Here is a 26,669-nt window from a genome sequence, read left to right as displayed (position 1 = left end):
GTGCTATGGTGAGTGCTGTGAAGTGTGTAAGCCTGACGATTCACAGACCTGTACCCCTTGGACTAATAATACATTATATGTTAATAAAAATAATTAATTTTAAAAAGTGACATCTTAAAACAATTCAGAAGATAGAGTAGAAATATGCTCTTTACTCGCATAGTGTTTCCCTAGACAATAGTTTACACATTTTGATTTTTAGATGGTTTTTAATTCATATAAAGTGTTGATTGAAAGGATATAGGGTTCATTTAGCATTTATTTCTGGAGTGGGCTTTTAAAGGCATTTACCTCTACTAGAGATTTTCAAATAGAAGATAAAATCATTTTCATGAAATGAAGATAGACTTGATATGCTTTACGTTTCTGCTGCAGGTTTGGAATTCTAAAATGCACTTTTAAAGTTAGAGTTGTTACAGTAGTTGCTATGACTTGATTCACAATCAGATTATTCGTATCTTAGGTTCTGGACAAAACACTGTCTGTGAGTGACGTCACATCTATGGCGGGTTTGTTAGAGATCGTCGTGATTCTCTGGAAGAGTATTCACAGAAGTATGGAGAATAATAAGGAGGCCAGAGTCTACACCATTAACAAGTTCGCTTCCGTGCTCCCTGAGTACCTGAAAGTCTTCACGGTGAGATGCTCACCATCGCACGCCGCGTAAGATTGCTTTTGTGCAGAATTGGCCGAGGTGCCCCATATCTCACCCGGCAGGACCTGGTTGGTCCTCCGTAAGTGGGGGAGGGGTGCTAAGCCAGTGCTCACCTGGCAGGCCAGTAGCCTCCAGCCTTTCCAGAGGGCGGAGATCACGTCTTCCCGCCGCATATCCCCAGCACTCAGGGAGATGTGCGGGGAAGTGCTCGGTTTCTCTGTCTTCGGTGGTCTGTGACACCATTTGAGAATTTACTTTGATCAGCTGGGAATTGAGAAGGAAGAGTGGGCGAACACGATACCACAGCGGCTGGGTTTTGTGGACGCTCTGAGGCATTTGATGGCGCATCGCACGCACGTGGGTTTCCGAAGGGTGTGTGGTGTGTCTGCGGGCAGAACCATGCATGGAACTTCTTTTTTCTTTTTTTTTTTTTTTTTTAAAGATTTATTTATTTATTTGACGGAGAGAGAGAGATCACAAGCAGGCAGAGAGGCAGGCAGAGAGAGGGGGGGAGAAGCAGGCTCCCCGCTGAGCAGAGAGCCCGATGCGGGGCTCGATCCCAGGACCCTGAGATCACGACCCGAGCCGAAGGCAGAGGCTTAACCCACTGAGCCACCCAGGCACCCCCCATGCATGGAACTTCTAACTGGGTGAAGTTTCTTGACTTCTTACTTCGGAGGGAAGTTCATTTTTCCAAAGCAAGTAGAAAAAAGACTGAGCTAGGGATGAAAATGTACTCCCAATTATAGAGAAAGCGTGGTTTGAGTACAGATTGGTCCTAGGTTTCGTGAACCGTCCTTCTCGATGAATTTTATTTTTGGGCTCTTCCAAAACTGCTTGCATGGCCTTGATCCCTTAGCTGTTTGAGCCACATTTCCATGACTGTCAAGTCTCTGAGCTTCACTGTGTTCCTCAAATGTAACTGTGACCTGTTCAGGAAGGTAAATAATGTAACTTGCCAAAGTCATTAGTACATTGCAAAGCTCAGATAGTTACACTGGACTGAGAAGCCAGCGTTATCTCGAAATTCTCAGACAACAACACAGAAGCCCATGGAATACTGGGTGAGAAGAGAGATGAGCAGCGTGGCCTGCAGGTGTCTGGGGACCCAAGGAAGGCAGTTAATTAATTCAGTTAATTTCAAACGGTTCTGGCAAGAGAGCCACTCTGTACTCAGCTGCTCCGAGAACTTTGTGGTCTCCTCTATAAATGAATGAACATCTGTAATCCAGATAGGGCGGAATTGGTGGTAATTATCAGTCTACTTTTGTAGTATTTTTGTGTTGGGAGTTGGGGAGGGGGTGGGCCCACGCCGACTGAATGCGGAGGAAGTACAGATCAGATTTCGATGTTGTCCCTGGTTCTGTCTCATGTATGTTTTGGGGAAAATTGTTAATTTTTTTCTGTTAGGGTCGACCATCTCTTATTCTCCCAGTCAACCAGGGATATTTTCTACTAAGTGTGTTTGGTTGAGCCGGGTCTACTGTCCGTGTTGTGGTGTGGCTCTGGCCGCTTCGCGCCACTGAGGACGGGTGCTGCCCTGTGCCTCACACAGTCCTTCCAGCGGGGCCCTCCCCTCCTGCAGAGGGGGAGACGGACCTCTGTCCCGCCTCCTCGCTCCCTGCCGACTGGGCTGGTGAAACTGGGGGGTCTGGTCGGACCGAGAGTCGGCTTGGTGGCTCCCGAGCCTGTGCACTGTCCATAAACTCTTTGTCTTCCCAAAGATTTTCTTCTTATTTTATGGAAAAAGTTTTCTCTATTTCGTTCTCTTGACATTTATTTAGGATACCAAGTGTACAGAGTTAACTTTTTTCTCCTTTCATCAGTATTTTTTTTAAATTTAAAAAAACATTTTATTTATGTATTTATTTGTCAGGGCGAGAGCGAGCGCACAAGCGGGGGATGGCAGCAGAGGGAGAGACACGCAGGTTCCCTGCTCAGTAAGGAGCCCGACGTGGGACTCGATGCCAGGACCCTGGGACCACTGAGTCCCCCAGGCGCCCCTCAGTATTGTTTGTAAAACAGAAGTCAGTGCCTTGAAATCCAAGAATTTATTGTCCACTCTGCGCACTGATGCACCCTCCAGGATTTGGCTTGGCAGTTCGTACACAGTAGGGGCTTAATAAATATTTGCACCAATGACTACATCGCACAAAGTGGTAAAATGTCATTAAAAACTTTGAAACTTCTTCTCAAACGTGAGGCTTACCAGTAGGTTGAGGGTTCCCATTGAACACTGAAAGGAGTGCTCTAGTTCCCACCCAGCAGCTCTGAACATGGGTTATTAGGAAGTTGTGTGGACAGCCTTTCAAAATGTCGTTGCGTTTAAGTACCCTTTTCCCCCTCTTTTTGTGCTTTCAGGATGACCGCTGCAAGGTCCCTTTGTTCATGCTCATGTCCTTTATGCCAGCCTCTGCTGTGCCCGCATTCAGGTATCCTCTCTCTCTCAGAGGGCTCGTGAGTGGGAACCCTGCTGTGGTTGTGCTCAGTTATTAACGTGACGTTCAGCAGACTGTCACGCTTCCGCTTTAAGGTCTCAGTGCGGCAGGGACGCAGCAGGATGCGGTTCCCCTGGGCGCCGGCGTTGCTAAGGAATAGAGGAAGAGCCTATGTGAGCTAAAATTTGTCCCTTTAAAATGTGGGGTGTTTGTCAAGGCCAGCGTGAAGGGACTTCGGAGGCGTGCTGCCTGCGTGTGCCTGGCACGGGGCCTCCTGGGCTGAGACGTGCTGAGGGTGCAGGGTGCCCTTGGAGGGTGCAGAGCCGGTGTGAGCCCGGCATGGAGGGAGGGGTGTGAGGAGCTGGTGGTTTTCTGTTGTTCTACCTGCAGACAACACTGTGGGGACAACGGGTTGGTTAAGACATAATATTGAAATTAATTGTACCTATTTTTCTTTCCTTTTTTAAAGGTAACTACTAGAAAATTTTAAATGACCTAAGTTGCTTGTTTTTGTGCTCATGTTGTATTTTTCACTGCATGGTGTTGTTCTAGAGTGTTGGTTATTATCTCAGTAAAAAAGACTCGTTTTTATTCACATTTATGAAAAAAAGTAATGTTTTGAGGTTAAGCAAAAATTATTTCCAAAAAGCTAGGCATCTTTGCTCTAGAGTCCGATGGAGATGACAGAGAACAGAAAAGCAGGGGGTTTACGGACCTGGCGTGTCCTTGGTAACTTAGAGCTCGCGTCAGGCTGCCGTGACTTCATGTTCTCAGGCCGCGGGCAGACTCAGTGTTTTGTGTTGGAACTTACCCTGTGTGGTAATTGCGGGAAACTGTGTGTTCCTGCGGTGGAGAGTGTCCAAGAGTTCCTGCGATAAGAGGGCCTTATGTACCCTCAGTGTTTAGCTTCCTTATTTTTTTTTCAACTTTTTGAGGAATGGGAAGCTGTTACTGAAATGATAGATCTCATTTTATGTATTTGACATTTTCAGTTGTGGTGTGATTTCCACATTAAGGAACCAAGAGGAAGGAGAAGCAGACAAGCGCTATAGTACTTTGCTGGACTGTCTCTGCTCCTGGGGACACGTGGGACACATTCTGGAACTCATCTGTGACTGGCTGCCAGAAGAACAGCCCCAGAGCAAGGTGTATTTCTGCCACGTTTCTTTAAAATTGCTGAATGATGGTGTGTGTGTGTTAGAGATCGTATGCTTTCCTGAGAACATGTTGATGTTGTTTTTTTTTTAAGATTTTATTTATTCATTTGCGAGACCGAGAGAGAGTAAGTGGGGTGAAGGGCAGAGGGAGAAGCAGGCTCCTCGCTGAGCAGAGAGCTCGATGCAGGGCTCGACCCTGGGACAACGGGATCACAACCTGAGCCGAAGGCAGACGCTCAACGACTGAGCCACCTGGGCGCCCAGAGCATGTGTTTTAATTGTCAGTTTATGTCTCTGTTCTTTCAGAGTAAGTCAGCATCTAAACGGAAAGTGCAAATCCATGACACACGCCCGGTAAAACCGGAGCTGGCCCTGGTTTACCTAGAGTATTTGCTGACGCACCCGAAGAATCGGCAGTGCCTGCTCTCTGCTCCCCAGAAGAAGCTCAGCCACCTTCTGAGAGCGCTCGAACTGTCCAAGGTAACTTTGTAGAGCAGCACGGGACACCCTGCAAGTGAGTCTGTGTGAGTCACTTGTGCGAGAGACAAAGTAAGATTTAAGTTTCTCATACTTGGAGTATAAAGTTTTTCCTGCTGGAAAGGAGTTGAGAGCAATCTAACGCCCTTCCTGTTTGCAGACCAGGACAGGAAACGCAGGTGACTCACTGGCAGGGCGAGAGGGGCACCCTTTGCGGCTTCTGGGCCCGTGGGCAGCCCTCCTCAGAGCACACCCGGCTGTAGGATGACTTCTCCCCACGCTTCTCTCGCCTGGAGACGGGAACACTAGCTTCCCCTCACAGTCCTTGGCAGGCGTTTCTAGGAAACTTTGGAGGGTGTTTCCTGTGAATTTGGTATTTCCTTTTTCCTTCCTGGCTCTCTGGCTATCTCCAGGGCCAGCCCTCAGAGACCGCCTCTGTGACCGTCACTGGGGTGGGTCACGCCAGGGCCAGAGCTGCTGGCACTTCGCAGCTGGGTCAGATCGGGAAGGGGAGGGGGAGGTCTGAAGGAGGAGAAGGAGGTGCCAGCTGTCCAGGGGAGGAAGTGGGGCAGGCCTGGCGGCCAGGCCTGGATAAGAGGTGCTGGGATTTTGCCCCTGGACTAACTAACGTGGGGCACTGGCTGTGCTGCTGTCCCAGGTAGGGCTACCTGTGGGCTCTGGGAAAGATGGGCGGGTGCATTCCCCTTCAGACTTTCCTAGTAGGAAAGTCCCAGCCGGAGCAGGTCAGTTTGCTCCAGGGGCAAATGCTTTGTGTTCTTAATCCTGATAGTTCCTTGAGCAGTAACTGTGGGAGTTTTTATCTTATCCTTTAGAAGGGAGGACTGCTCCTGAACAAATACTACGCTATATGTTAGCTAACTAGAATTTAAATTAAAAATAAAATAAAATAAAAATTAAAATTAAAAACTAAAAATAGTAAATTACATGAATAGCATAGAATGGAGCATCTGTGGGGAGAGCAGGGGAGAACTGCATTTCTCGGATGGTTTTGTGGTGTCACTAAAGCCCCTCCACCGTCCCAGTGTTCCCTTCCAGCGGTCGCTGCAGCTTGTGCTCACGGTGTGGCGGCCACACGTGGGTGGTGACTGAGAAGCTGGAACACGGCCAGAGACTTTCATACTTTGCAGGCGGATCTGGAATCCATTTTACAGTTGCCGGGCGGGAAGCCTCCCAACTTCAGCGAAGCGGTGGCCCTGCGGGCCTTCAGCCTGCACTGCCGGCTCAGCATTCACCTGCAGCACCAGGTGAGTCTGGCCCTGGCTGCGCGACGAGCACGGAGCCCGTTGGCAAAGCCGGTCCTGTTACTGATTTGTCTTTTTGTTGCCGGACAGTTCTGCTCGGAAGGGAAGGTTTACCTGTCCATTTTGGAAGACACTGGGTTTTGGTTAGAAAACAAAGTTCTGTCTTTTATCCAAGATCAAGAAGAAGAATATCTCAAGCTTCACAGGGTCGTTTATCAGCAGATCATCCAGGTCAGAAGTCCTACAACATGGAAACCTTCTCTTCCCCAAGCGTGTGCTTCCACATTCTCTGTTTCAAAGCTGTGACTTTGGACGTGGTGTCGCTCTTCTGCAGTGTGGTGTCCATTCAACGTCCAGAGTCTGTCCTTTCCCAGCATGTACACCACGTAATTCTCACGGAGTTCTACAGCTTGCATGTAATAGGTTTTCATTAATGTTTGTGGAATGACATAAAATGGGTTTCCAGATTTCTTATGGAAATAAAAATGAGAACCAATGTATCTTTATGAAAATTCCCTTGTAAAACACCTTTATAAATCCTTGCTGTAGGAGCTAGCTAGTAGTCCAGCCAGATGTTAGAAGCTTTACCAGGCTGGGTTTATTCCCCTTTTGTGGCTCTGTTTCTTGGTAAGTCACACCAGTGCGTCTGTGTCTCTTGCAGACCTACCTGACAGTCTGTAAGGACGTCGTGATGGTTGGCCTTGGCGATGATAAGTTTCAGATACAGCTTCTACAGTGGAGCCTCCGAGTCATGCAAACAGGTACCCTGCATCTATTAAAGGACTCGTTTAGAGCAACGCACGATCAAACCAGTCCCTTTCACCCTCCCTCACGTTGCCGGTTGGGACTCTTGCTTTCAGGTGACAGATACGTAACACGGACTGCCTGACGCAGCTGGGCGGTTCACAGGTGGTTCTGGTGTCTGACGCGCCTGAACCCACAGTTTCTTTCACGGATTCTCCCACTGGTTTGCCTGGTTGTCAGGTGACTTTGCCGTGTGGTGGGCTCGTGCTGTGGCAGCCCTGGGCCTGTCTGCTCACCACATGGGAAGTGTAAGGAGGGACGTTTAAACTTCCCTCAGGACCGCTGGGAAGTTGCTTTTACCCCGAGGACAGGGTGACAGTGGAACCTGCAGTAACTAAAACCGTGGGGTCTGTGCTTGCTGCGTACTGGGTACTGTGTTAAGTGTGTTTAGTGAGTGAGCGTGAGGTCGGCCTCCTTCCAGGTGGTCTGGGGAGAGCTGGGCTGCGCGATTACCTGGAGTGGCCTGACCAGGGACCCCAGGGCCAGATTCTCACAGCCGTGACAGCGTGAGGAGTGGGGAAGTGACCCAGTCTTTCTCTGCTGCCTCTCATGGCAGGTGCTGCTGGCCTGTGACCCCTCCCCCTGCCCACCACCCACTGGGTGCAGAACTGTTTCTGAACTGCTCCCGCTGTGTACCCTGACGCTACATCTGGTTGCTTCCCCGATCTATATTAGAAACTTGAAAATTCAATATTTAAATTTCTTTAAGCCTATATATCTGCCGGAAGACATTGAAAATGACTTTATCATTTGTAGATTCAATGTGAAGATTTGGACATAGAGTCAGGGAGTCCCTAGATCAGTTTGCCATCGGTCCCTGGTGGCACTGAATGTTGTCTCACAGGCCGACTGGGGTCTGCCCGCGGGGTCAGAGGTCAGGGCTCAGGCCAGCCACCCTGCTCTGCCTTTCCAGTGTGTGCTTCTTGAAAGTAACCTGTGCTATCTGTTAGGTTGTGTAGGAGTTGTTTTAAATACCCACAGTAACGACTGAACGTTGACTCGAACAAATACTCTTTATTTCAGAATCTGGTTTTTCTTTGTTAAATTTTACTTTCTGGTGTGAAAACATTTTTAACTTAAGTTTAATGATTGAAACAAGGAAAAATGACTTGTATTTTTTAAAACTTCATTTATCATTTAGGAATTTTTTCTCCTAAGGACCGACTCTACATTGAGTATTTATGAAATTTACGTTTCCAAGGAGTTAACTGGAATTTTAGATCTCTGATGTCCCTAGTTTCATGACACAGAGGTATCTGTTCTCCAAAAATAAGGCCTTAAGCTGCTGACTTTACCTGAACCAAACTGAAATGATCTTTGCATTTATATATTCCAACAATTAGAGGCTCACAGGGGAGAATCAACTGTGGCCATCCTTTATAATCCTGTCACAAATAGGATTGTACTTAGCAAGTTAGCAAGGTATACCCAGAGTCTTTTGTTCACAGGGCTTTTTGCTCTACTTGAAAGAGTTCTAATAAAACTTTCTAATTATAAACGCAGTCACATTTGTGTTACTAATGTTATAATATGGCTTTCTCCGTGCTGAGGTGCTCATGCTACAGGAGTTCTCCGTGAGTAGAGCCGAGTCCCCACATGTAACCCAAATATAGGGGCACCTGGGGGCCTCAGTGGGTTAAAGCCTCTGCCTTCGGCTCAGGTCATGATCCCAGGGTCCTGGGATCAAGCCCCGAATCGGGCTCTCTGCTCAGCCGGGAGCCTGCTTCCCCCTCTCTCTGCCTGCCTCTCTGCCTGCTTGTGATCTCTGTCAAATAAATAAATAAAATATTTTTTTTAAAAATTACTTAAAAAAAAACCACCCCAAATATAAAAATCTAAGCTCACACAAGTGCAGGTTTCAGCTATAATGCTGTATGTATGTTTTGAAAAAAGACCATGTATTCTGCAAAATCTGAGACTAAAAAGTAACAGGGCCTGTGGGAAAAGACAGTCTGGGGCAGGTGGTTAAGATAGTGCTGTGTGCTGGACCACTAAGGAGATGGTGATCCTCCAGAAAGTAATCAGCCCACGTAGAAAGGGGGGTTAACATTTCTAGTAAAGAAAGTGTAAGTACAGGGGCACCCGGGTGGCTCAGGTTAGGCCTCTGCCTTCAGCTCGGGTCATGATCTCAGGGTCCTGGGATCGAGCCCCGCATCGGGCTCTCTGTTCGGCGGGGAGTCTGCGTCCCCCCTCTCTCTGTCTGCCTCTCTGCCTACTTGTGATCTCTGTCAAATAAATAAATAAAATCTTTAAAAATAAATTAAAAAAAAATAAAGAATGTGTACTGTTAAGCCTAGGGGTTTGTCTTAGTTGGAAGGTGGATGGGCCACAGGCATAGAGCCTGGGGGAGCTGGGCCAGAGGGACTTCCAGGGAGGAACACATGCCAGGCTGAGCCAGAGCCAGAGGAGGACGAGGTCCTCGGACGCCCTGCTGTGTCTGCTGTCATGGGTCGCGTAGTGAGCATCTGCTCCTTCGACGACGCCTGCAGTGGCAGACGGACGTCACTCCCAGCAGTCGCTTTGGACAAGTTTCCTCTGGAGAAGCAAGAACGCCCAAGGTCAGGGTCATCTGTTCTGTGGAGCTGTGAATTCTGACTCATCTTTAGTGACGCGCTGTATTTTACTTAACCACTGTCTACGTATTTGCTTATAAGACACATACTGCTTGAATATAACGAAATAGCTTTGACTTGCTTTTTATAGCTTTTCTGGTTTTTGTCAGAATTAAAGATACCATTTATTTTTTTTTTTTTAAGATTATTTATTTATTTATTTGACAGAGAGAGATCACAAGCAGGCAGAGAGGCAGGCAGAGAGAGAGAGAGAGAGGGGGAAGCAGGCTTCCTGCTGAGCAGAGAGCCCGATGCGGGGCTCGATCCCAGGACCCTGAGATCATGACCTGAGCCGAAGGCAGCGGCTTAACCCACTGAGCCACCCAGGCGCCCCTAAAGATACCATTTAAACGTGTGATTCCCCCATGTGACCTTGAGGATGGGTGAAAAAGGGGAGCTCTCTCGTTTGCTGGGCCTTTGCTCTTCAGAACATCGGCCTCCCCTCAGCTGTCCGTACTTGCTCTCAGAGCCCAGCTTTCTTTACTGTCCGTTCCACGGAAGTGACTCGCATGTGTGGAGAGTGTGTGTCCCTGTGCCTTTTAAATAAAAGAGACTCATTTGTTCAAAGTTTCTATTATGTTTGCAGTGATTTTAGAAACTGCTGGTTCTGGTAGTGCCATAGGCCTTTCGAGGGGTAAACGCAGCTGGCACATGACCAGTGATTCTGCTTACACTAGCAGGTAAATTTGGGTTTGGGCTTAGTTTCTTATCTCTGTCTCAAGCTGAGCTTACTTTATCTTATTAATTTGTTTTCTTTTTTTTTTTTTTTTAAAAGATTTTATTTATTTATTTGACAGAGATCACAGGTAGGCAGAGAGGCAGGCAGAGAGAGAGGGGGAAGCAGGCCCCCCGCCGAGCAGAGAGCCCGATGCGGGGCTCAATCCCAGGACCATGGGATCATGACCTGAGCTGAAGGCAGAGGCTTTAACCCACTGAGCCACCCAGGCGCCCCTTAATTTGTTTTCTTTTTTTTTTTTTTTTTTAAGATTTTACTTATTTATTTGACAGAGAGAGATCACAAGTAGACGGAGAGGCAGGCAGAGAGAGAGAGAGAGGAGGAAGCAGACTCCCCGCTGAGCAGAGAGCCCGATGCGGGACTCGATCCCAGGACCCTGAGATCATGACCTGAGCCGAAGGCAGCGGCTTAACCCACTGAGCCACCCAGGCGCCCCCCCTTAATTTGTTTTCTAAACGGAGGTTCCTTGTAGGCTATGCCCAGGTCCATTTCCTGTGGGAAGTCATAATTCCTATGTAAAGTCAAATAGGTCATACCTCTTTGTCACCTGGATAATAGTCTGTTAATGAGAAACATTATTTCCGTGCTTTCCCACATGGCAAGTTTTAAAAGTACAGGTGCACAGTTTATGTAGTTTATATACATGTTTATGTATGTAGTATGTAGTTTGTATGTTTATGTAGCATATACTTGTTATGTAGACAAGAAAGAGTCGTGCAGCATGACTCCTGCCCCGGGAGAGCATGTGGTGTAAATGGGGAGGTGCTCACGCACACAGACCTCAGAAAGGCCAGGCAGTGAGTGTCCGGCGTCGTGAGGTCCAGAGAGAAGTGAGAAACAGGATGCTCGAGAAGCTTCCCAGGGGGTGAGACCCCTGGCTCTGGGGTTTTGGTTTGTTTTTGTTTTGTTTTAAGAGTTATGTATTTATTTGAGCGGGGGAGAGGGAGGGGGCACAGAGAGGGAATCCCAAGCAGGCTTCACACCCCCAGCATGGAGCCTGACGTGGGACTTGATCTCACGACACTGAGATCATGACCTGAGCCTAAATTAAAAGTTGGATGCTACCCGACTGAGCCACCCAGGTGCCCCGCACATACTCACCCTCCCCAGGCCTATCTTACAACTCAACTTAAAATCCAGATAGGGTAAAAACTGAAATGAAAATTCAAGATCTCTAGAATAAACTGTAGGATTAGTCTCACATGTAGAAAATGCTTTACCAAATTATTATTACTGTTTTTTAAAAGATTTTATTTATTCATTTGAGACAGAAAGATACATAGAGCATGAGCAGGGGGAGAGGCAGGCAGAGGGAGAAGCAGACTCCTTGCCGAGCCAGGAGCCCAACATGAGGCTGGGTCCCAGGACCTGGAAATCATGACCTGAGCTGAAGGCAGATGCTTAACCATCGGAGCCCCTCAGGCGCCCCAACACTTCACCAAATTGATGCAGCCCCATAAAGGGAGTGATTTGGAAGAGAAAGACAGTGGCAAACTATAAAATGTTGGAAATTTAGCAGAGTTGGCCTGTGACATTTGTAAATCACATTTTGAAAGCTTTGGGGCCATCCTTCTCAGACTTGTGACAGTAGAGCTGGTGCTAATGTTGCCATCACACGAGAAAATGATTCATGTTCTCTGATCAGCATATTCAAGGGGCCACCCTGTTGGCGTGTGTAGTGAGCCCAGTTCTCAGTGACCAAGTTAAATACACCGTTACTGTTAAAGCTCCTTGTGTTACATTGAAAAGGAGCAAGTTTTTAAATCTTATTTATTTTAAAACTTACATGTGTTAAAATTTAGATTAATCTCATCAACCTGGAATTGGCTTGCCCGTAACAATTTCTTTCCAGTTACCGTAATATACATGTGTTGTGTGAAAAATGTAATAATTTCAGCTAAATTTTGTGGTTGGATAACTTTTTTCTATCCTTTCTAGTGAAGGGCTTCTTTTACGTGTCATTACTTCTGGGCATTCTGAAAGAGGTAACCGGAAGTTCCTTGATGCAGAGACCAGACTCAGACGAAGAGGTTGCAACGCTGTTTGATATGGTCCAGAAAGTATTTCAGAAACTGCTGGAATGTATGGCCCGGAGCTTCAGGAAGCAGCCAGAAGAAGGCCTGCGGGTACTCACGCCTTCCCGGGACGGGCTGTGGGTGCCGCAGACAGGGGCGCTGGGGGCGGCATCACCTCACACACAGGCTCAACTCGTGCTGGCTTGTGCCCTTGGGTGAGGTGCACCTCCCTGTGGGAGACAATTACCAAGTGCTGACCGTCTTGCTTGCTGACCTTCAGAGCATGGGCGGGCGGAGAGGTGGCGCTGTCTGCACCTGGGGCGGGAGGGCCGAGAGCCCCCCCTTGACACTTAGCCTTGGAGCGGGTTCTAAGCAGCCCAGGTCAGCCGGCCGCAGCAGGAGCCTTCCGCCCGGCAGGACCGGGAGCTCGTAACCAACGCGGCCGGCTGCTGGTGCCCAGTTGTCGTGCCGCAGACCTTCCAACTGGAGCACACTTCTGAGAGTGTGGGTTCTGATTATTTCTAGATGATAAGGGGAAGTAATCATTTCCACCCGAGGCTACCCTCTTGGCACATGTCAGCGTCCCCCTCGCTGGGAGTGAGAGTCGCAGAGCTGGAGGGGCTGCGGTTCCCCCGTTGGCAAAAGCTCTTATGAAGCGGGACCCGGAGCAGCCAGTTCGTGTGCGAAGAACCCGTGGGCCGCACGGGCTTCGCTGCGAGAATCACACTGTCATCAGAGGGGGCTGCTCTTTTTTTTTCTAGGTAGTGGTTTAAAGGATGCAAATTAGCTATTTCTTTTTTAAATAAAGCTTTAAAAAATGCTTAAGTGGGAGATGCTTATGAAACACTGAAGACTCGTTTTTTTCCTGTTCTTAGTTGATAGAAGGTGATCGAGGGCTGTTGGCTGTGCTTTCCCTAGCTCACCGGTTCATCTCAGAGTTCATCTGAAATGTCTGTTTTTGATGAGTTGGTTCCAGTGTGTGTTCTGTTTATATAATTCAGTTTGTGCCAGAATCTTCTGTTTTCTCACCAAATCTTTTACCACTGGCTGTGTGGCTTCTTTCTTTCTCTCTTTCTTTCTTTCCTTCTTTCTTTCTTTTTAAAGATTTTATTTATTTGACAGACAGAGATCACAAGTAGGCAGAGAGGCAGGCAGAGAGAGAGGAGGAAGCAGGCTCCCTGCTGAGCAGAGAGCCAGACTCGGGGCTCGATCCCAGGACCCTGGGATCATGACCTGAGCCGAAGGCAGCGGCTTAACCCTCTGAGCCACCCAGGCGCCCCTGTGTGAATTCTTTGAAAACACATGGCCTCTCGGTCTTTGACTATCAGTGGTATTTCTTCGTCTTTTCTTTATTTATAGTATCGAGACTGTGTGAAAGTAATTCCAGTGGGCTTCGGTCCTGTCTGTCCTTTTGTAGCTGTGGTGCCTGAGAGATTGGAGTCAGCAGTGGGAAGGGAAGGATTGGGCATTGATAAAGGGCAGATAAGACTGGAATTCCTGAAACCCTGGGGAGGACAGTAAGAATACGTCTCCCGTAACGTGTCTTTTTATAACCACTAAAAAGTGACTGTTTTCTTGTAGCTTCTGTATTCCGTCCAGAGTTCTCTCCACGAACTGCTAATGACGGTTCAGTCTTGGCACCTAGACACGCCCGTGCACCGGGGCGTGCTCTCCACTGTCATCGCTGCGTCTGTGGTGGAGATCGGTCACCAGCTACGGAAGGTGAAGTGTGTCCCTCCTGAAACCACCGTGTCTGCTTTTGACTGTCCAACTCATTCTTCTCCACTAGTAGCTCGTTGTCATGTTTTCCGAAGTATACCTAAGTTTAGTAGGTATCTGCTTCTCTAGCCACTACCCCTCAGAGTTCGTAGGTGGCTGTGACTCGAGTCCTGACCGCTGGCCAATTTCGTTAAGGGTGTTGCCATTTTGATTAAGGCCCAGCAGGTCCTTCCATCGTGAACTTTTTTTTCCTTCTTGCGTCATAGATATCTGCACGAGTTGATATTTTTCCTCTTCTGACGAGGTGAAAGCAGCCGAGGTCACCGGGGAACAGGGTGCGGGTGGGGCAGGCTGTGCACCTGGGGCTATTGGCGTCTGATGGCCTTGCTGGAGCTGCAGGCCTCATGTTTCTCTTGTGGGTCTAAGCATAAGGAATTTGACCTTCTGATACAGTTTAAACAGCGTATTCACTCCTACTCTGTAAAGGACATGCATAGTTTTTTGTTTTTTTTTTTAAATAATTTATTTATTTGACAGAGATCACAAGTAGGCAGAGAGGCATCAGTGGGGAGCAGGCTCCCTGCTGAGCGGAGAGCCCGATTCGGGGCTCGATCCCAGGACCCTGGTATCATGACCTGAGCCGAAGGCAGAGGCTTTAACCCACTGAGCCACCCAGGCGCCCCAATGCACAGTTTTTACAGTTAGCCTACCTGGGTAAGGAAGGACATGACCAGGGCGGTGAGTCAGGTCTGAACAGAAAGCTGTTTGTTTTTGCAGTGAGGTCCTTGAGACATGGAGGGAGGATGCAGTCCGGAGCAGTGACTCAGAGGATAGAAAGGTGCTGATTGGTTCTCCTGGGACGAAAACATGGAGTCTGACAGTCAGTGACATTGTGTCATATAGATTCTGTACTGTAAGACCAGGAGTATAGACACAGCCAACTAAACCCTAAAACACTAACAGAATTTAGGGCCCTCCTTAAAGCTTAAGCTTGGGTTAGGAAACTAGCAACTAGATTGTACATAGAATAAGACCTAGAATTTACTCCAGTGAGCTTTGTAGCTAACAACTATAAATAGATGAGTTAGCGGCCTGCGGCAAACCGGACTCACGGTCTGTTTCTGTGAAGGACCTTCTGTCCGGCTCGGGCGCACTGACCGCTCACACGCCCTCTGAGGCTGCGGACGTGAGTCGACCTCACAGAGGCTGTTTTGCCCACAGAGCTGATCTATTTTACTACTTTATAGAACACGTTTGCTGACCTCTCTTCTGTCTCCTTACTGATTTGTCTGCTTGTTCCATTAATGAGTGCTGAGCACCGTGGTGGGCTGTGTCTCTCCGTTGGTTTGCGTGCGTGGGACTTCCGTTGTTAGGTCGTGCACTCAGGACTGCTGTGTCTTTCTGCGGCATTGGCTGTCCGACCCGTCCAAGAGATGGCTTTTCCGTTCAACATGTTTTCCTAGTGTTCAAAGTGGTTTTTTTTTTTTAAAGATTTTTATTTATTTATTTGACAGACAGAGATCACAAGTAGACAGAGAGGCAGGCAGAGAGAGAGAGGAGGAAGCAGGCTCCCTGCTGAGCAGAGAGCCCGATGCGGGACTCGATCCCAGGACCCTGAGATCATGACCTGAGCCGAAGGCAGCGGCTTAACCCACTGAGCCACCCAGGCGCCCCAAAGTGTTTTTTATAATCACCACGTGGGCAGGTCTTTTTTGGTGGGGGAGAGTCTAGTCTTAGAGTCTCTGCCTTTTACCCGGGGTGTTTAACCTATTGGATTTTAATGAAATCGTTGCTATGTTTGGGTTTAATTTGACCATTTTGATGTTTGTTTTCTATTAGACCCCCTATTTTTTCTTCTCCTGCCATTTCTTGATGAATCAGGTGTTTGTACTGTCGCATTTTATCTTCTCCATTGCCTTCATATTGTCCCTGCGCGATCACTTAGTGGTTTTTCTGCAGACTTGACTGTGTGTATTTAGCTCATTAGTCTCCCTGAGAAATCACCATGTGCCTGTGCATCCGAAGAGCCTTCAGACAACACTCGTCTGATCTGCGCTCCCTGCTCCGTGCTGCTCTGTATTTTCATTGCTGCATATGCTGAAAATCTCAAGATGCATTTTTTAAAAGATTTTTTATTCATTTGAGAGAGAATAAGCAGGAGGGAGAGAGAGAGAATCTGAAGCAGTGTCCTTCTGAGCTCAGAGCTAACGTGGGGCTGGATCGACGACCGTGAGATCAGCACCTGAGCCGAAGCCAACAGTCAGACACTTAACTGAGCCACCCAGGTGCCCCAAGATACATTTTTATTTTAACCAGTCAATAATCATTTGTCTACAGCAGAAATGCTCTCACAGCATTCAAGAGGTAAAGCACTTTAATGAGAAACAGAGCTATTTTAGACATAATGATGACTGGACTTTAATATCCACATTAGTATTATGAACCCTCCAGAGGCGTGTGGAAAGGCCGTCTGGAAGTGCTGTGCAGTTATACCTGAGTTGAGTCCCCTGATGGCCAAGAAGTTGGCGAGACAGTGTGGGTGCATGAAGGTGGGATGGGGTGGGATCAGGACAGAAAGGCATAACCTGCCCCACCCCCGGGCCCCGCCCCTTCCAGAGCAGGGTTCTGAATTTAGATTTTCCAAGGAGCCATTTGCCTGTGGAGTTACTTGCCTCGAATGGCTGACTGTAGCACTGTAAGGTCAGTGATGAGGGTGTAAATCCAGGCAGAGCCCCTTACGTGAGTGCAGACCAATGTTACTGCACTGTGGGTGGCTCTCCAGAGGACACTGGCCATGCTGGGGAGGGGGCACTCCTGGGATCTGCTGGGTGGAGGCCAGGGGTGCTGCTCGCCACCCCACAGTGCCGAGGATGGCCCACGGCAAGGAGTTACTCAGTCCGGGACGTTGGTCCTGCTGAGATTGAGAAAGCCCAGTCCTAGAGGACCAGGAGCAGCTGGTTGGACGGGCATAAAAACACGCCATTTTTGGAAAGTGCTACTGCGGTAAAGGCGATCTGACAAAGGTTTGTTGAGTGTGTGTATCTTTTCACTTCTGTCTTCAATAATAATCATAATCGTTGTAGACATTTCAGCAACTAATAGGAACTATTCTTTTGAGTTTGTGGTTGAAAACCCGCGCAGTATAAAACAAGTTATTAGCCCTTTCTCAGTCTCAATTTAGAAAATACTGATTTGGAACTTCTTTTTAGGGCTCTAATACAGAAGAGCTCCCTCCCCCTGAGGTTCTTACAGACCTCCCACCGTTTTCAAGGTGTTTAGTAGGAATAATAATGAAGTCTCCGGATGTGACCAGGTAACCATGTTCTCTTGACTGTCCTGACCTTCTCCTTGTGGCTGGAAGCTTACGGTAGATTTTGCTGTGTTCAGCTCTCAAAATTTCTCAAAAGTGCTTTTTTTTTCCATGAGAAAAATGTTTCACAGAATTTGCTTTCATTAGCAATTAAAAATAGTTGCATTATTTTAAAATTTTGCATTATACTTCTACAAAGAGAAATTCTGACTTTCTGTCAAATACATCCATCTGAAAAGTCCCTGGTTATGCTTCTCATAACTAAAATCGAGCTAGAGGGAAACACTTAAAATGTCACTGTGCAGTGGGACACTTTTCACGAAGTCTACTCCCAGCACCTGCCAGTGTGGTTTTTTGGGGCACGCTGCCGTGCCGTCCCTTGTCACTGGCCGAAGCCCAGGGTTTGTTGTGGCACACGAGGACTGGTAGAGTAGAGAGGGAGAGGTTTTGCAGTTGTCTGACAACCTGAGGAACCTCGGTAGCAGATACAGATGATGAAGGCGTTAAAACCATCATATTTGGCAACCACGAGTTACCTTTCAGTGATATGAAACCTATTTTGTGTGCATTGTGGGTATGCAGAGTAGTAGTTCTCAATTGCCAGAATGTCCCCGTCCTTGTAGCAGCGGCGTCTGGTGCTGATACCTCACTGACGTTAGTATGTGATTTGGCGTGCTTACAGTGAAAGTGGGAAGAGCTTAATCTGCTTCCCATTACCCGAAAGCTAGAATTCACGGCGGTGGGTGATCTTGGCTACTTAGTCTTTCTGTAAAGTCCCAGGATGTGCCCTGTAGAATAATGCCGGATGTCGGTTGCTGTTTCTTACAGGTCATTTTTAGATGAACTGAAGGCGTGTGTTACATCTGATGATATCGAAGGCATTGTATGTCTCACAGCTGTTACGCATATTATTTTGGTTATTAACAAAGGTTGGTTAAACTTTCTCTTCTACGGTCTGGGACATTGCTGGGTGCAATCTCATGCAGAACTGTTGCGGGATGTTTGGGAACCCAGTTCCACACTGTGGCTCCCCCAGCTCTCGCAGCCTCTGTCCCGTTCTCTGAGCGCACGCCGTCTGCTGGGCTTCCTCTGCCCCGTGGACCCTGCACTGGCCTGGAAACCAGTCCTGTCCACCTGTCACCTTCCCCTACTGGACCCATTACGTGTCCCTCTCTGGGCCTCAGAACTGAATTTCTATTGATTTGTCATGTGTTACTTGTGCTTAAAAATCTGAATGTATTTTTGCTAATGATGGTATGTTTTTGGTGTTAATGCTTAATGTATCTGCTTTTCTACTTAAGGCTTATACTTGCGTGTTTTGAATATCCCAGCCAGTTGAAATAGTACTGGAAAAATAGTTGGAGATATCTATAAACTGCTCACCTCAGTACAAAATGCAGTCATGTCCCTGCATATTACTGTCAAGTTTCTATGTTTTTAACTCAGTTTTACAAATGCTGAAATTGTTTTCTAAGACGTAACGTATTATAGACCAAGAGTGCGCCCAGTGAGACAAGCTTTCTCCGTACGCCCTGACGCGTGGCGTGTCTGCAGGTTTAGGGTAATACTTTGTGACCGGAGTTAGGTCGGACATCAGAAAAGACTTGTCTGAGGGATTGTCCCCTGAGCGGAGGTGTGGAGAACAAGGGGTGAGGGTGAGAGGTTGGGAGCTGATGAGCTCCTGGCACTTACCGGGGACCTCAGCTTGCGCCACGTGGCGATGATGCCGAGACGTGGCTGTTGTTATCTGTGACGGAGGGACAGCTGAGGGCCAGGTCTCTGACACAGACTCAGCTGGGACCGTGTCCAGAGCCGTCCCTTAGGGCTCACGAGGTGCTTCCAAAAACGTCTGCTTGATCTTGTCCCACGCGGTCAGGGCCCGGTTACGGCAGCACAGGTCAGTGGGGAGGTCGACTGGCAGGTGAGGAGGATCGGCCTTCCTGAACTTGAACCCGTGCTGAGAGCAGAGTATGCTTGCTTGAGTGCCGCTGTCGTGGTGAAATCTTTCCTCTTCTTCACTCTGACTCCCCGCAGGCAAACAGAGGAGCTCCAAAGTGAAGGAAGTCGCGGCCAGCGTTCACAGAAAACTGAAGACGTTCATGGAGATCACCCTGGACGAGGACAGCACAGAGAGGTAAGCGCTGGACGTGCTCTGCTTGGGCTTCCCTGCTCCAAAGGTGCCCGTTAGAGCCCGTTCCCACCGCCGCCGCGCGCAGCCAGGCTGTGAGCACAGAGCCGTCTCTGGTGGAAAACGCCTCGAGCATATGTTTAATTTACTCCCTAATTTGTCTTCAGAAACAAAAACAAGATTGTCATCTGGGAAATTCTACACCAGAAAAGTAAAGGCGTAAAAATTTATTTATATGGTTTTAAAACTAGGCAGGTTGTTTTGAGTGGTTTGCTGTTTTTGAAACCATAGGCTTCAAACTTCTAAGACATAATTGCCTAGTCCCCAGGCGTGCAAACAAGGATGGGAGAGGTTCCTCCAGACGTCGGAAGAAACGCCGGTCGTGTCTGGCTTCCTGGCGGCCGGTCGCCCCCACTGGGACTGCTCTGAGGAGGGCGTTTGCCGGGCTCCAACCGAGCGCCTTCATAGTTGGGTTTTGCGTGTCATGGGCTGTGCCGCTTCCTGCAGACTCTGCTGTCCGCTGTTTGATTCTCAGGTCAAGAGCAAAACCTGTTTCTCTTGCTGTTTTGTGAACTTCGTAAGGCCGAGCGTTGCAGAGCTCTGAACTAGTGACAGTTTCGCCTGGGGAAGTACCGCTTTCCTTAGCTACTTTCTCCTTTGCAAGAAGGCCTTGAAAACCCCACGTTGCTAATTTATGAACAAAGACGGTTCTCTTTTGTCCCTGTTTACCTTTTCTTTCTTTTTCTCACTGCTTTAGCTGGGACTTCCAGTGCTGTGCTCACATCCTTGCCTTGTTCCTGATCTTAGTGGGAAAACTCTAGTTTCTCACCATTAACTATGACATGAGCTGCCTTTATCTTGTGGAGGTTCTTGGTCAAGTTGGAGGGGTCCCCTTCTAGTCCTCGTTTGCCGGGACTTTTTTCATGAATGGATGTTGGATTCAGTCGAAGGCTTTTCCTGCATCGACTAATGTGATCATACGCTGTTTCTTGTCCAGTCTGCGGGTGTGATGGGTCACACTGGTTTTGAGTGTCGAACCATCACATACCTGGAAGAAACCCAGCCGCTCATGGTAGACATTTCGTGCACTGTTAGCAATTGCAGGCAGCCCGAGGATGGCGCTGTTGGGTCCAGCTGTGTTCTTAATGTTCCCTGCCTGCTGGGTGTGTGCATTTCTGATAAGAGGGTCTGGCTGCATCCTTTGTGGCCTTGGTATCAGGTGCGTCTGAATTTAGGGTTCCTGTGTCTTCTGGGTGAGTTAACCCTTTTCTTTTTACAAAGGGTCTCTCTCTATTTCTTGTAAGTCTTTGCATCGATATTAAGACAACTGTTCCGGCCTCCTTCAGCAGGTGTTTCCTGGGTGTGCGTGGCATTCCGCTTAGAAGGCAGAAACCACACAGTGACCAGGACAGGAAAATCACAGTGTCAGAAAGTTCTCATCTGGGCGCTGTGGTAACGAGTGTCGGCCTGTGAGGGTTACAGCGGACTCCAGGAGAGCCGCCAGGCAGATTCGAGGAACAGCCCTGCCCCTCGGGAGAACGCACGCCCCAGGGCTGAGGCTGTTCCTTGGACAGAGCAGTCCTGAGGCCTTCTGACGGGCATTGCTGACTATCCGGTGTCCAGGGGGCAAGGGAGGTGCGGGGGGAGCCGCTGGAGCGCCCCCGCCAATTCTGCGAGCTTCTGCGTGCTGTTCTGGTCAGGGAGCTGCTGGCTGGACAGCCGTGCCGGGGGGCTCGGTGGGGACTGTGGCCTGAGGTGCTGCTTTTACTATCAGCGGCTCCCGGAGAAGGTTGGGCCGGTGGGAGCCTGCCCCACCAAGCCTGCGTTCTCTGCAGCGGTCAGAACCGGGAGGGGAAAGCCCCCACGGACCAGGGCATCGACTCGGGCACTGGAGTAGGTAGGGGTTTGCGTGACCTTGGCTGTGAGCAAAGGGAGGGCGCTCGGTCACACCGCCCAGCCTAGGAACGGTGGAGCGTTTACCAGGCGGCCTTAATGAAGCTGGCTTTGCAGCTGTGCGTGTGACGGAGAAACCTGGCGGACTCTTGGGCTGTATGAGCCCGTTCATGTCTAGATGCTTGTGGGGAAGAGGGCGGTGATCCTCTGAGTTGGAGGAAATGAGTGTTGGCAGCTCAGAAGGCACATGGCAGTGTACGTATCTCCACCAGGCACACCAGAGTTACCACCTGTACAAGTAATAAGGCATTTCACAAGCTGTAACAATCTCGGAAAGTCCAGGCATTTTTTAAATATTTTATTTATTTATTTGTTTGTTTAGAGAGGGTGAGCTGGGGGAGGGGCAGAGGTAGACGGAGAATCCTGAGCAGACTCCATGCCCAGCCAGGAGCCCAAGGTGGGGCTTGATCCCGTGACCCTGAGACCATGACCTGAGCTGCCGTCCATCAGGAGTCGGACGGAGCCAGCCAGGTGCCCCAGAAGTCCAAGCATTTTAACGGGATTTCTTTGTTCTTAGAAAGAACATTTGCAAGGATAAGTTTTGGGGCTGGAGAATGGCATGCACTAATGTGAAGTTTTAAGGGAACAGGGACGTTTGCTCCTTAGAAATTTCTTTTATTCCCATTTGCACAGAGCTTTAAGGTGAGTACTTGAATCGCGTTAGTTATATTGAGAGGGAAAGAAAGGCCTTAGGAGTTCAAAACCAGGGGCCCCTGGTGGCAAGGTAGGTTAAATGTTCGACTCTTGATTTTGGCTCAGGTCACAGTATCAGGGTTGTGGGATCAAGCCCCGTCCGTGTCGGGCTCCGTGCGGTATTAATAGCTGATACACAGACGGCACAAAGAGTTCTTTCGTTTAAGGAGGAAACATCTTAAGAGCCTAGGACTGGATCATGAAACTCACGCTCCCTAAACGTGCAAGAAACACATTGTAGAAAACCAGCATCTAAAACAAAATCAGCCTAATGGAAAGTAGACGAGATTTAAGACTAAATTAGAAAATATTACCGATTTGACGTTGGGGTAGAGACGTTAAGGCAAGTTAATATCTTTAAGACTCTGGGAACCTTTTAATCCAGTTAACATTTAGGCAGTGGGGCATTAATTCAGAAGCGAACGTTTTTTTAGCGAATACACTACTTTTCTGTCGAGCAGTGTTAGTATTCTGTTGGCTGGTCTGTTGGGTGCGAGATAAGAATGCTTCTCACCACTCTGTTCCCCACCTCCCTGGTCCAGCGCACTGTAGATTGGAGCGGTTTTCCCAGGAGGAACGGCATACATTTGCCGGCACCCTGGTGCATTGAAATGCCAAGTATGTTATATTTGTTACTTTCATAAATAGTACGAAAACAGCAATAAATTCATAGTGAGAATTTTAGCAGTATAAATAATTCTTATGGTTCAGGTTATATCATGAATTTTTCCCACTGAGTAAATGGATTCTAATCCTAAGCAAGTTACTTGCTGGTACTAATTATGCCTACGTGTAGACACCTTCGATGGTGTCCTGTGCAGCCCCCAGCATTAACCTTGCTATTAGACCTTGAAGGAAAGGACTTCTCCCTGACGGGATCACCTCTTTTTGGTTATCAAGCATGGACGAATAATACCATTTTATTCTGCTGCATGAAATTTTGATCGTCTTTTTTAAATGATTTTGGGACCGGATGATTTTATAGCTCATTTGGAAGCTTGCTTCTGTCATCAATGCCAGTGGCCCTTGGTGTAGATAAATTAAAACTAGATGTAAATAAAAACAGGCATTGTTTATCTTATTAATGTTTTCCCCGGAAAATTGATTTTGTCTGCCTCCCGTGCTCTGGGCATGTCGCACGGTCTTCAGCATATGGACACAGCCTGCTGGAGGCAGTGGGATGAAGACTCAGCTTCTGACTGTGATTTAAAGGCTTGGAGAGCTCAGGTGGGTGAGCACCTCACTTGGCTCAAAGCAAGCCACACTCAAGAACCCTGGCCCGGGGAGGTAATCGGGCTGAGGCCTGCCACCGTCTCTTCCAGCTCGCTGCTGGGCCTCCCACCACTCACCGCCCCCCCTCTGTCTGAGGGGCCTGTCGGGCACAGACACAAGAGCCATACATGCTGGGAGTCCCAGTTAGAGCAGAACAGCCATTGCTCGAGTAACAGTGGTGGGCCAGTCAATCAGTAATAAGTGTCTTCAAAGAAAAATCAGTTATGCCCCAAAAAGGTGATGTAGAATGAGAAACTCTAAATTAAAATGTCCGTGATGCACCGGAGAGATGTCAGTCTTGAGAGTCAGGTTCCAAGTGGTCTGAGAGGTCACGTTGGGGGAGGACCTCAGAGCCTGTGTGACGAGGGCTCACCGGGTACAGACAGATGGGAAATGGGCCCAAGAGAAGCAGTCGCCTAACACAAGAGGAGAAAACTTCCAGAACTGAAGAAATGCGCAATTCTAAAGATTCTTTTGTTTCTTTCACTAAATTCTGGATGGAATTAATTGCAAAGAAATCACACCTAAGTAAGTTTGTGGATAAAATTATGGAATTCCAGGATTAAAGAGAAAAATCTCCAGATCTTTCTGGCTCTGTCCTGGCCCTGCAGTGGCCGCTTTGTCACATGTGGAATCTGAGCCCCCAAAACCTGGCGAGTCCGGCCGAGCTGCAGGTCAGTGTTAGGTGCGCGCCGGGTCCGGAAGACCGCGTGGAAGGGAAGTGTGGAAGAGAGCCTGCGGAGCGTGCCAGGGCTCCCTTGATGCCGGCCACGGGCGGACGTGGTTTGGGGATACTGAGTAGAATAGAATGTATTGGGAAGAACTTCCCCTTATTCTTGTCATCCTGTCATCTCTTTTAATGAGGCTGGTAGAGAGTTTACTTCCACTCCCGTTTGTCCTGATGCGAGACGGGGCTGTTAGAGACCGCGTGGCGTGAGTCTCCATGAAGAGTAGGGCGCGGCCTGACCCTCGCTGGCCGTCACTGGGATGGAGACTGGTGTTTGCGTCTGGGGCTCGCAGGCTGGGAAAGAGGAAGGGAGCGCGCGCTTGTAGATGCTCGTGTGAGGATGGCCCCGGGAGGACTCCTCGCAAGTTTTGGGGGTGCGTCTGGAGCGGCTCAGCCCGAACCTGGCTCCGTGGGGCAGGGAGGAGCAAGGCTGTCCCGGGACAGGTGCGTAGAGGAGGACTGAGGGAGGCGGGTGAGTCCGGAAGTGACTGAAGCAAGTGTCATTGTAACAGTGTGTCTTGGGGTAAATAGTTTTCATTTATCTTAGGTTTTTGTGGAGAGAAATGAAGCCCATGATTGTGAAATGTACTCATCATGTTTATGAGTCTGACCTGTGTCCGAGTCCCGGTTCAGATGCTCACAAATGAGAGTCCTTCTGAGTTAATACGAGCGCACCCGTAGGAAGCCTGGCTGGCAGTTCTGCTTGTGTGGGGAGCGCCCTGGGGACTCCGCGGACCGCTGCTGGCCGTGAGGGCGGGACGACTGGCCGGCGCAAGTGCGGTCGCCCAGCGGTGGGGGGGTTACTGATGACGTCAGCGTTCCGAGTGTGTGTTCAGCTGCACAACAGGCCTAGGGTTATTTTGTGAAAATGGGCATCTGGGTGTTTTGGTCGCTGATTTCTGTTTTAATCGTCTTTCTTTACATTTCAGGTTTCTCTATGAATCATGTTCGAGGACTCTGGGGGCACTTCTGAATTCATAACCAGGCCAGCATCTTCGGTCATGTGAAAACAGGAAAAGGACTCAGTGAAAGTGAAATGAATGTGTATTTTCCTAGTGTTTTTAATGTTAATAACCGGTGTCATAGGGGTGGGGTTTATTTGGGGAGTTACAAGTAGGAAACTCAAAGGTTCTTAACCTTTTGCCTGGTTCCTGCATAAATACTATATTTAATGTAAAAGACTCTGGGTATCAGTGGTGCAAAGGAAAAAAAGACACTTTTCTAGCAAACGTGGTTGTTTTAAAAATGACTTTATATATATGTATGTATTTGTATAAAAATGTTGCTTAAACTCTGAGTAATAAAAGTGATGACGACATGTTTGTGTGAGTCTAACCCTCGAGAGACAAGGGTTGAGTTCTGCCGAGTGGAAGGTGCTAACGCAGAAGGAGGGGCCGTGCCAGGCGCAGGGAGGGGAGCCGCGTGCGGGCTCCCGTAGTGGCCTCCTCTCCCGGTCTTGCTGCTGCTTGACTGGGTGTCAAGATGGGTCTGGTGGCCCTAAGTATGAGTGGCAGACTGAGTCCTTCAGCTGGAAGGTGAGTCTCTGCGATTTCATCTTTTCTTTCTGAGAGCTGACCTGGTGCCAGTGGAGGGCCAGCCCTGGGCTTCCTCGCTGCGTCGTCCAAGACCCCAGCCTGTCTGCTGTAGGTGACCAGGTCTGTGTGTCCCTGTCAGCTACAGGCCCTGCGTCGTGGCAGAGCGGCCGCCTGTGACCGATGGGACACGCTCATTCTGACCTCTGACCCAGCAAAGCGGTACAGAAACACCAATTTCACTGTTTCTCTAAGAAGGCACAGAAATGGACTGCTTACCACAGGAGCAGTTAGGGTAAAGTGTTTCTGAGCTCTCTCCGAAATGGGAGGTGGGGGTTGTTATTTTAGCTAATTTTGGACGGGACCTTTTAGACATCTTTGCTAACATGTATTCCGTGTTGGCAAATGTAATTTATCTTTCTTTTTTTGTCCTTGCTGGTGTTTGTTTTAGTATTAAACGCACTGAGGGGTGTCTGGCAGCAGAGGCCAGGCAGCAAGAGGGAGCGGAAGTGGCAGTGCCACGTGTCAGCCGCCAACCAGAAGCCCTGTACCGCCCGTTTGCACACAGCGGGAAGGCTACGCACCACAGCCCGGGAGCGAAGCAGCCTTCAGGAGTGAGGCAGCAAACAACGGACCTGACCAAACGGTCAATGTGCCCCCCTCACCCATCAGACACCCAGGACTAGCTTGGTGGCATGAAAACCAGCCGCGGGGCGGGGCAGGGGCTCGCTCCCACTCCGTGAGGCCTGGGCTGCACCGCCCAGGGGCCCTTGTTATGGTCCCTCGTCGTGGCAGACTAGTCAGGCCTTCGCTGACTGCAGATCCACGAGGAAAGGTGACTGTTCTCTAAAAACTGCCCTGACACGACGTTTCCACTGCCAGCCGTTCCTAAGGTGAGAACGGTTTCTCGAGGTGACCCTCAGAACGGGAGAGCGCGCAACTAGGAAGACGGAGCTGTAGCACCTCGCTGGTTTCGAAATTATTCTACGTCAAATATAGTGATGCCACTCTTAGGACCACCGATGTCTAACTCTCCAGTCTCTGTCCTTTGAAAAGGAGCTGGTGACTGTGCGCGTGGCCCAGACCTGGACAGTGGGTCGTGCTGGGTGTCAGCGGGTGAAGGCCGCATTCCCTGTGCTCCTGGAGCAGAGCGCTGGAAGGGCTGGGCTGAGCACGCCG

General features: G+C 48.9%; 1 protein-coding gene across 3 annotated transcripts in view; it reads left to right on the top strand.

Annotated features, from left to right (window-relative positions):
- NCAPG2 (non-SMC condensin II complex subunit G2) overlaps positions 1-25,276 on the top strand; it is a 64,438-nt gene extending 39,162 nt beyond the window's left edge. For 2 of the 3 annotated variants that reach the window (XM_047694546.1, XM_047694545.1), the window contains 13 exons: positions 464-637; positions 3,017-3,087; positions 4,086-4,239; positions 4,557-4,730; positions 5,876-5,992; positions 6,080-6,220; positions 6,651-6,750; positions 12,080-12,267; positions 13,738-13,881; positions 17,088-17,188; positions 18,014-18,114; positions 19,220-19,319; positions 24,888-25,276. In XM_047694546.1, the coding sequence (XP_047550502.1) occupies positions 464-637; positions 3,017-3,087; positions 4,086-4,239; positions 4,557-4,730; positions 5,876-5,992; positions 6,080-6,220; positions 6,651-6,750; positions 12,080-12,267; positions 13,738-13,881; positions 17,088-17,188; positions 18,014-18,114; positions 19,220-19,319; positions 24,888-24,939 (1,617 nt within the window). In that variant the 3' untranslated portion in view covers positions 24,940-25,276. Of the gene's footprint in view, positions 1-463; positions 638-3,016; positions 3,088-4,085; positions 4,240-4,556; positions 4,731-5,875; positions 5,993-6,079; positions 6,221-6,650; positions 6,751-12,079; positions 12,268-13,737; positions 13,882-17,084; positions 17,189-18,013; positions 18,115-19,219; positions 19,320-24,887 lie in introns of all 3 variants that reach the window. The other variant, XM_047694544.1, reaches the window with a different exon arrangement.
- The last annotated feature ends 1,393 nt before the right edge of the window (positions 25,277-26,669 follow it).

This window comes from Lutra lutra, chromosome 11 (genome assembly GCF_902655055.1).
Source record: "Lutra lutra chromosome 11, mLutLut1.2, whole genome shotgun sequence".
In the NCBI taxonomy this organism is placed as follows: Eukaryota; Metazoa; Chordata; class Mammalia; order Carnivora; family Mustelidae; genus Lutra; species Lutra lutra.
This window is presented reverse-complemented; position numbering and strand designations above follow the sequence as displayed.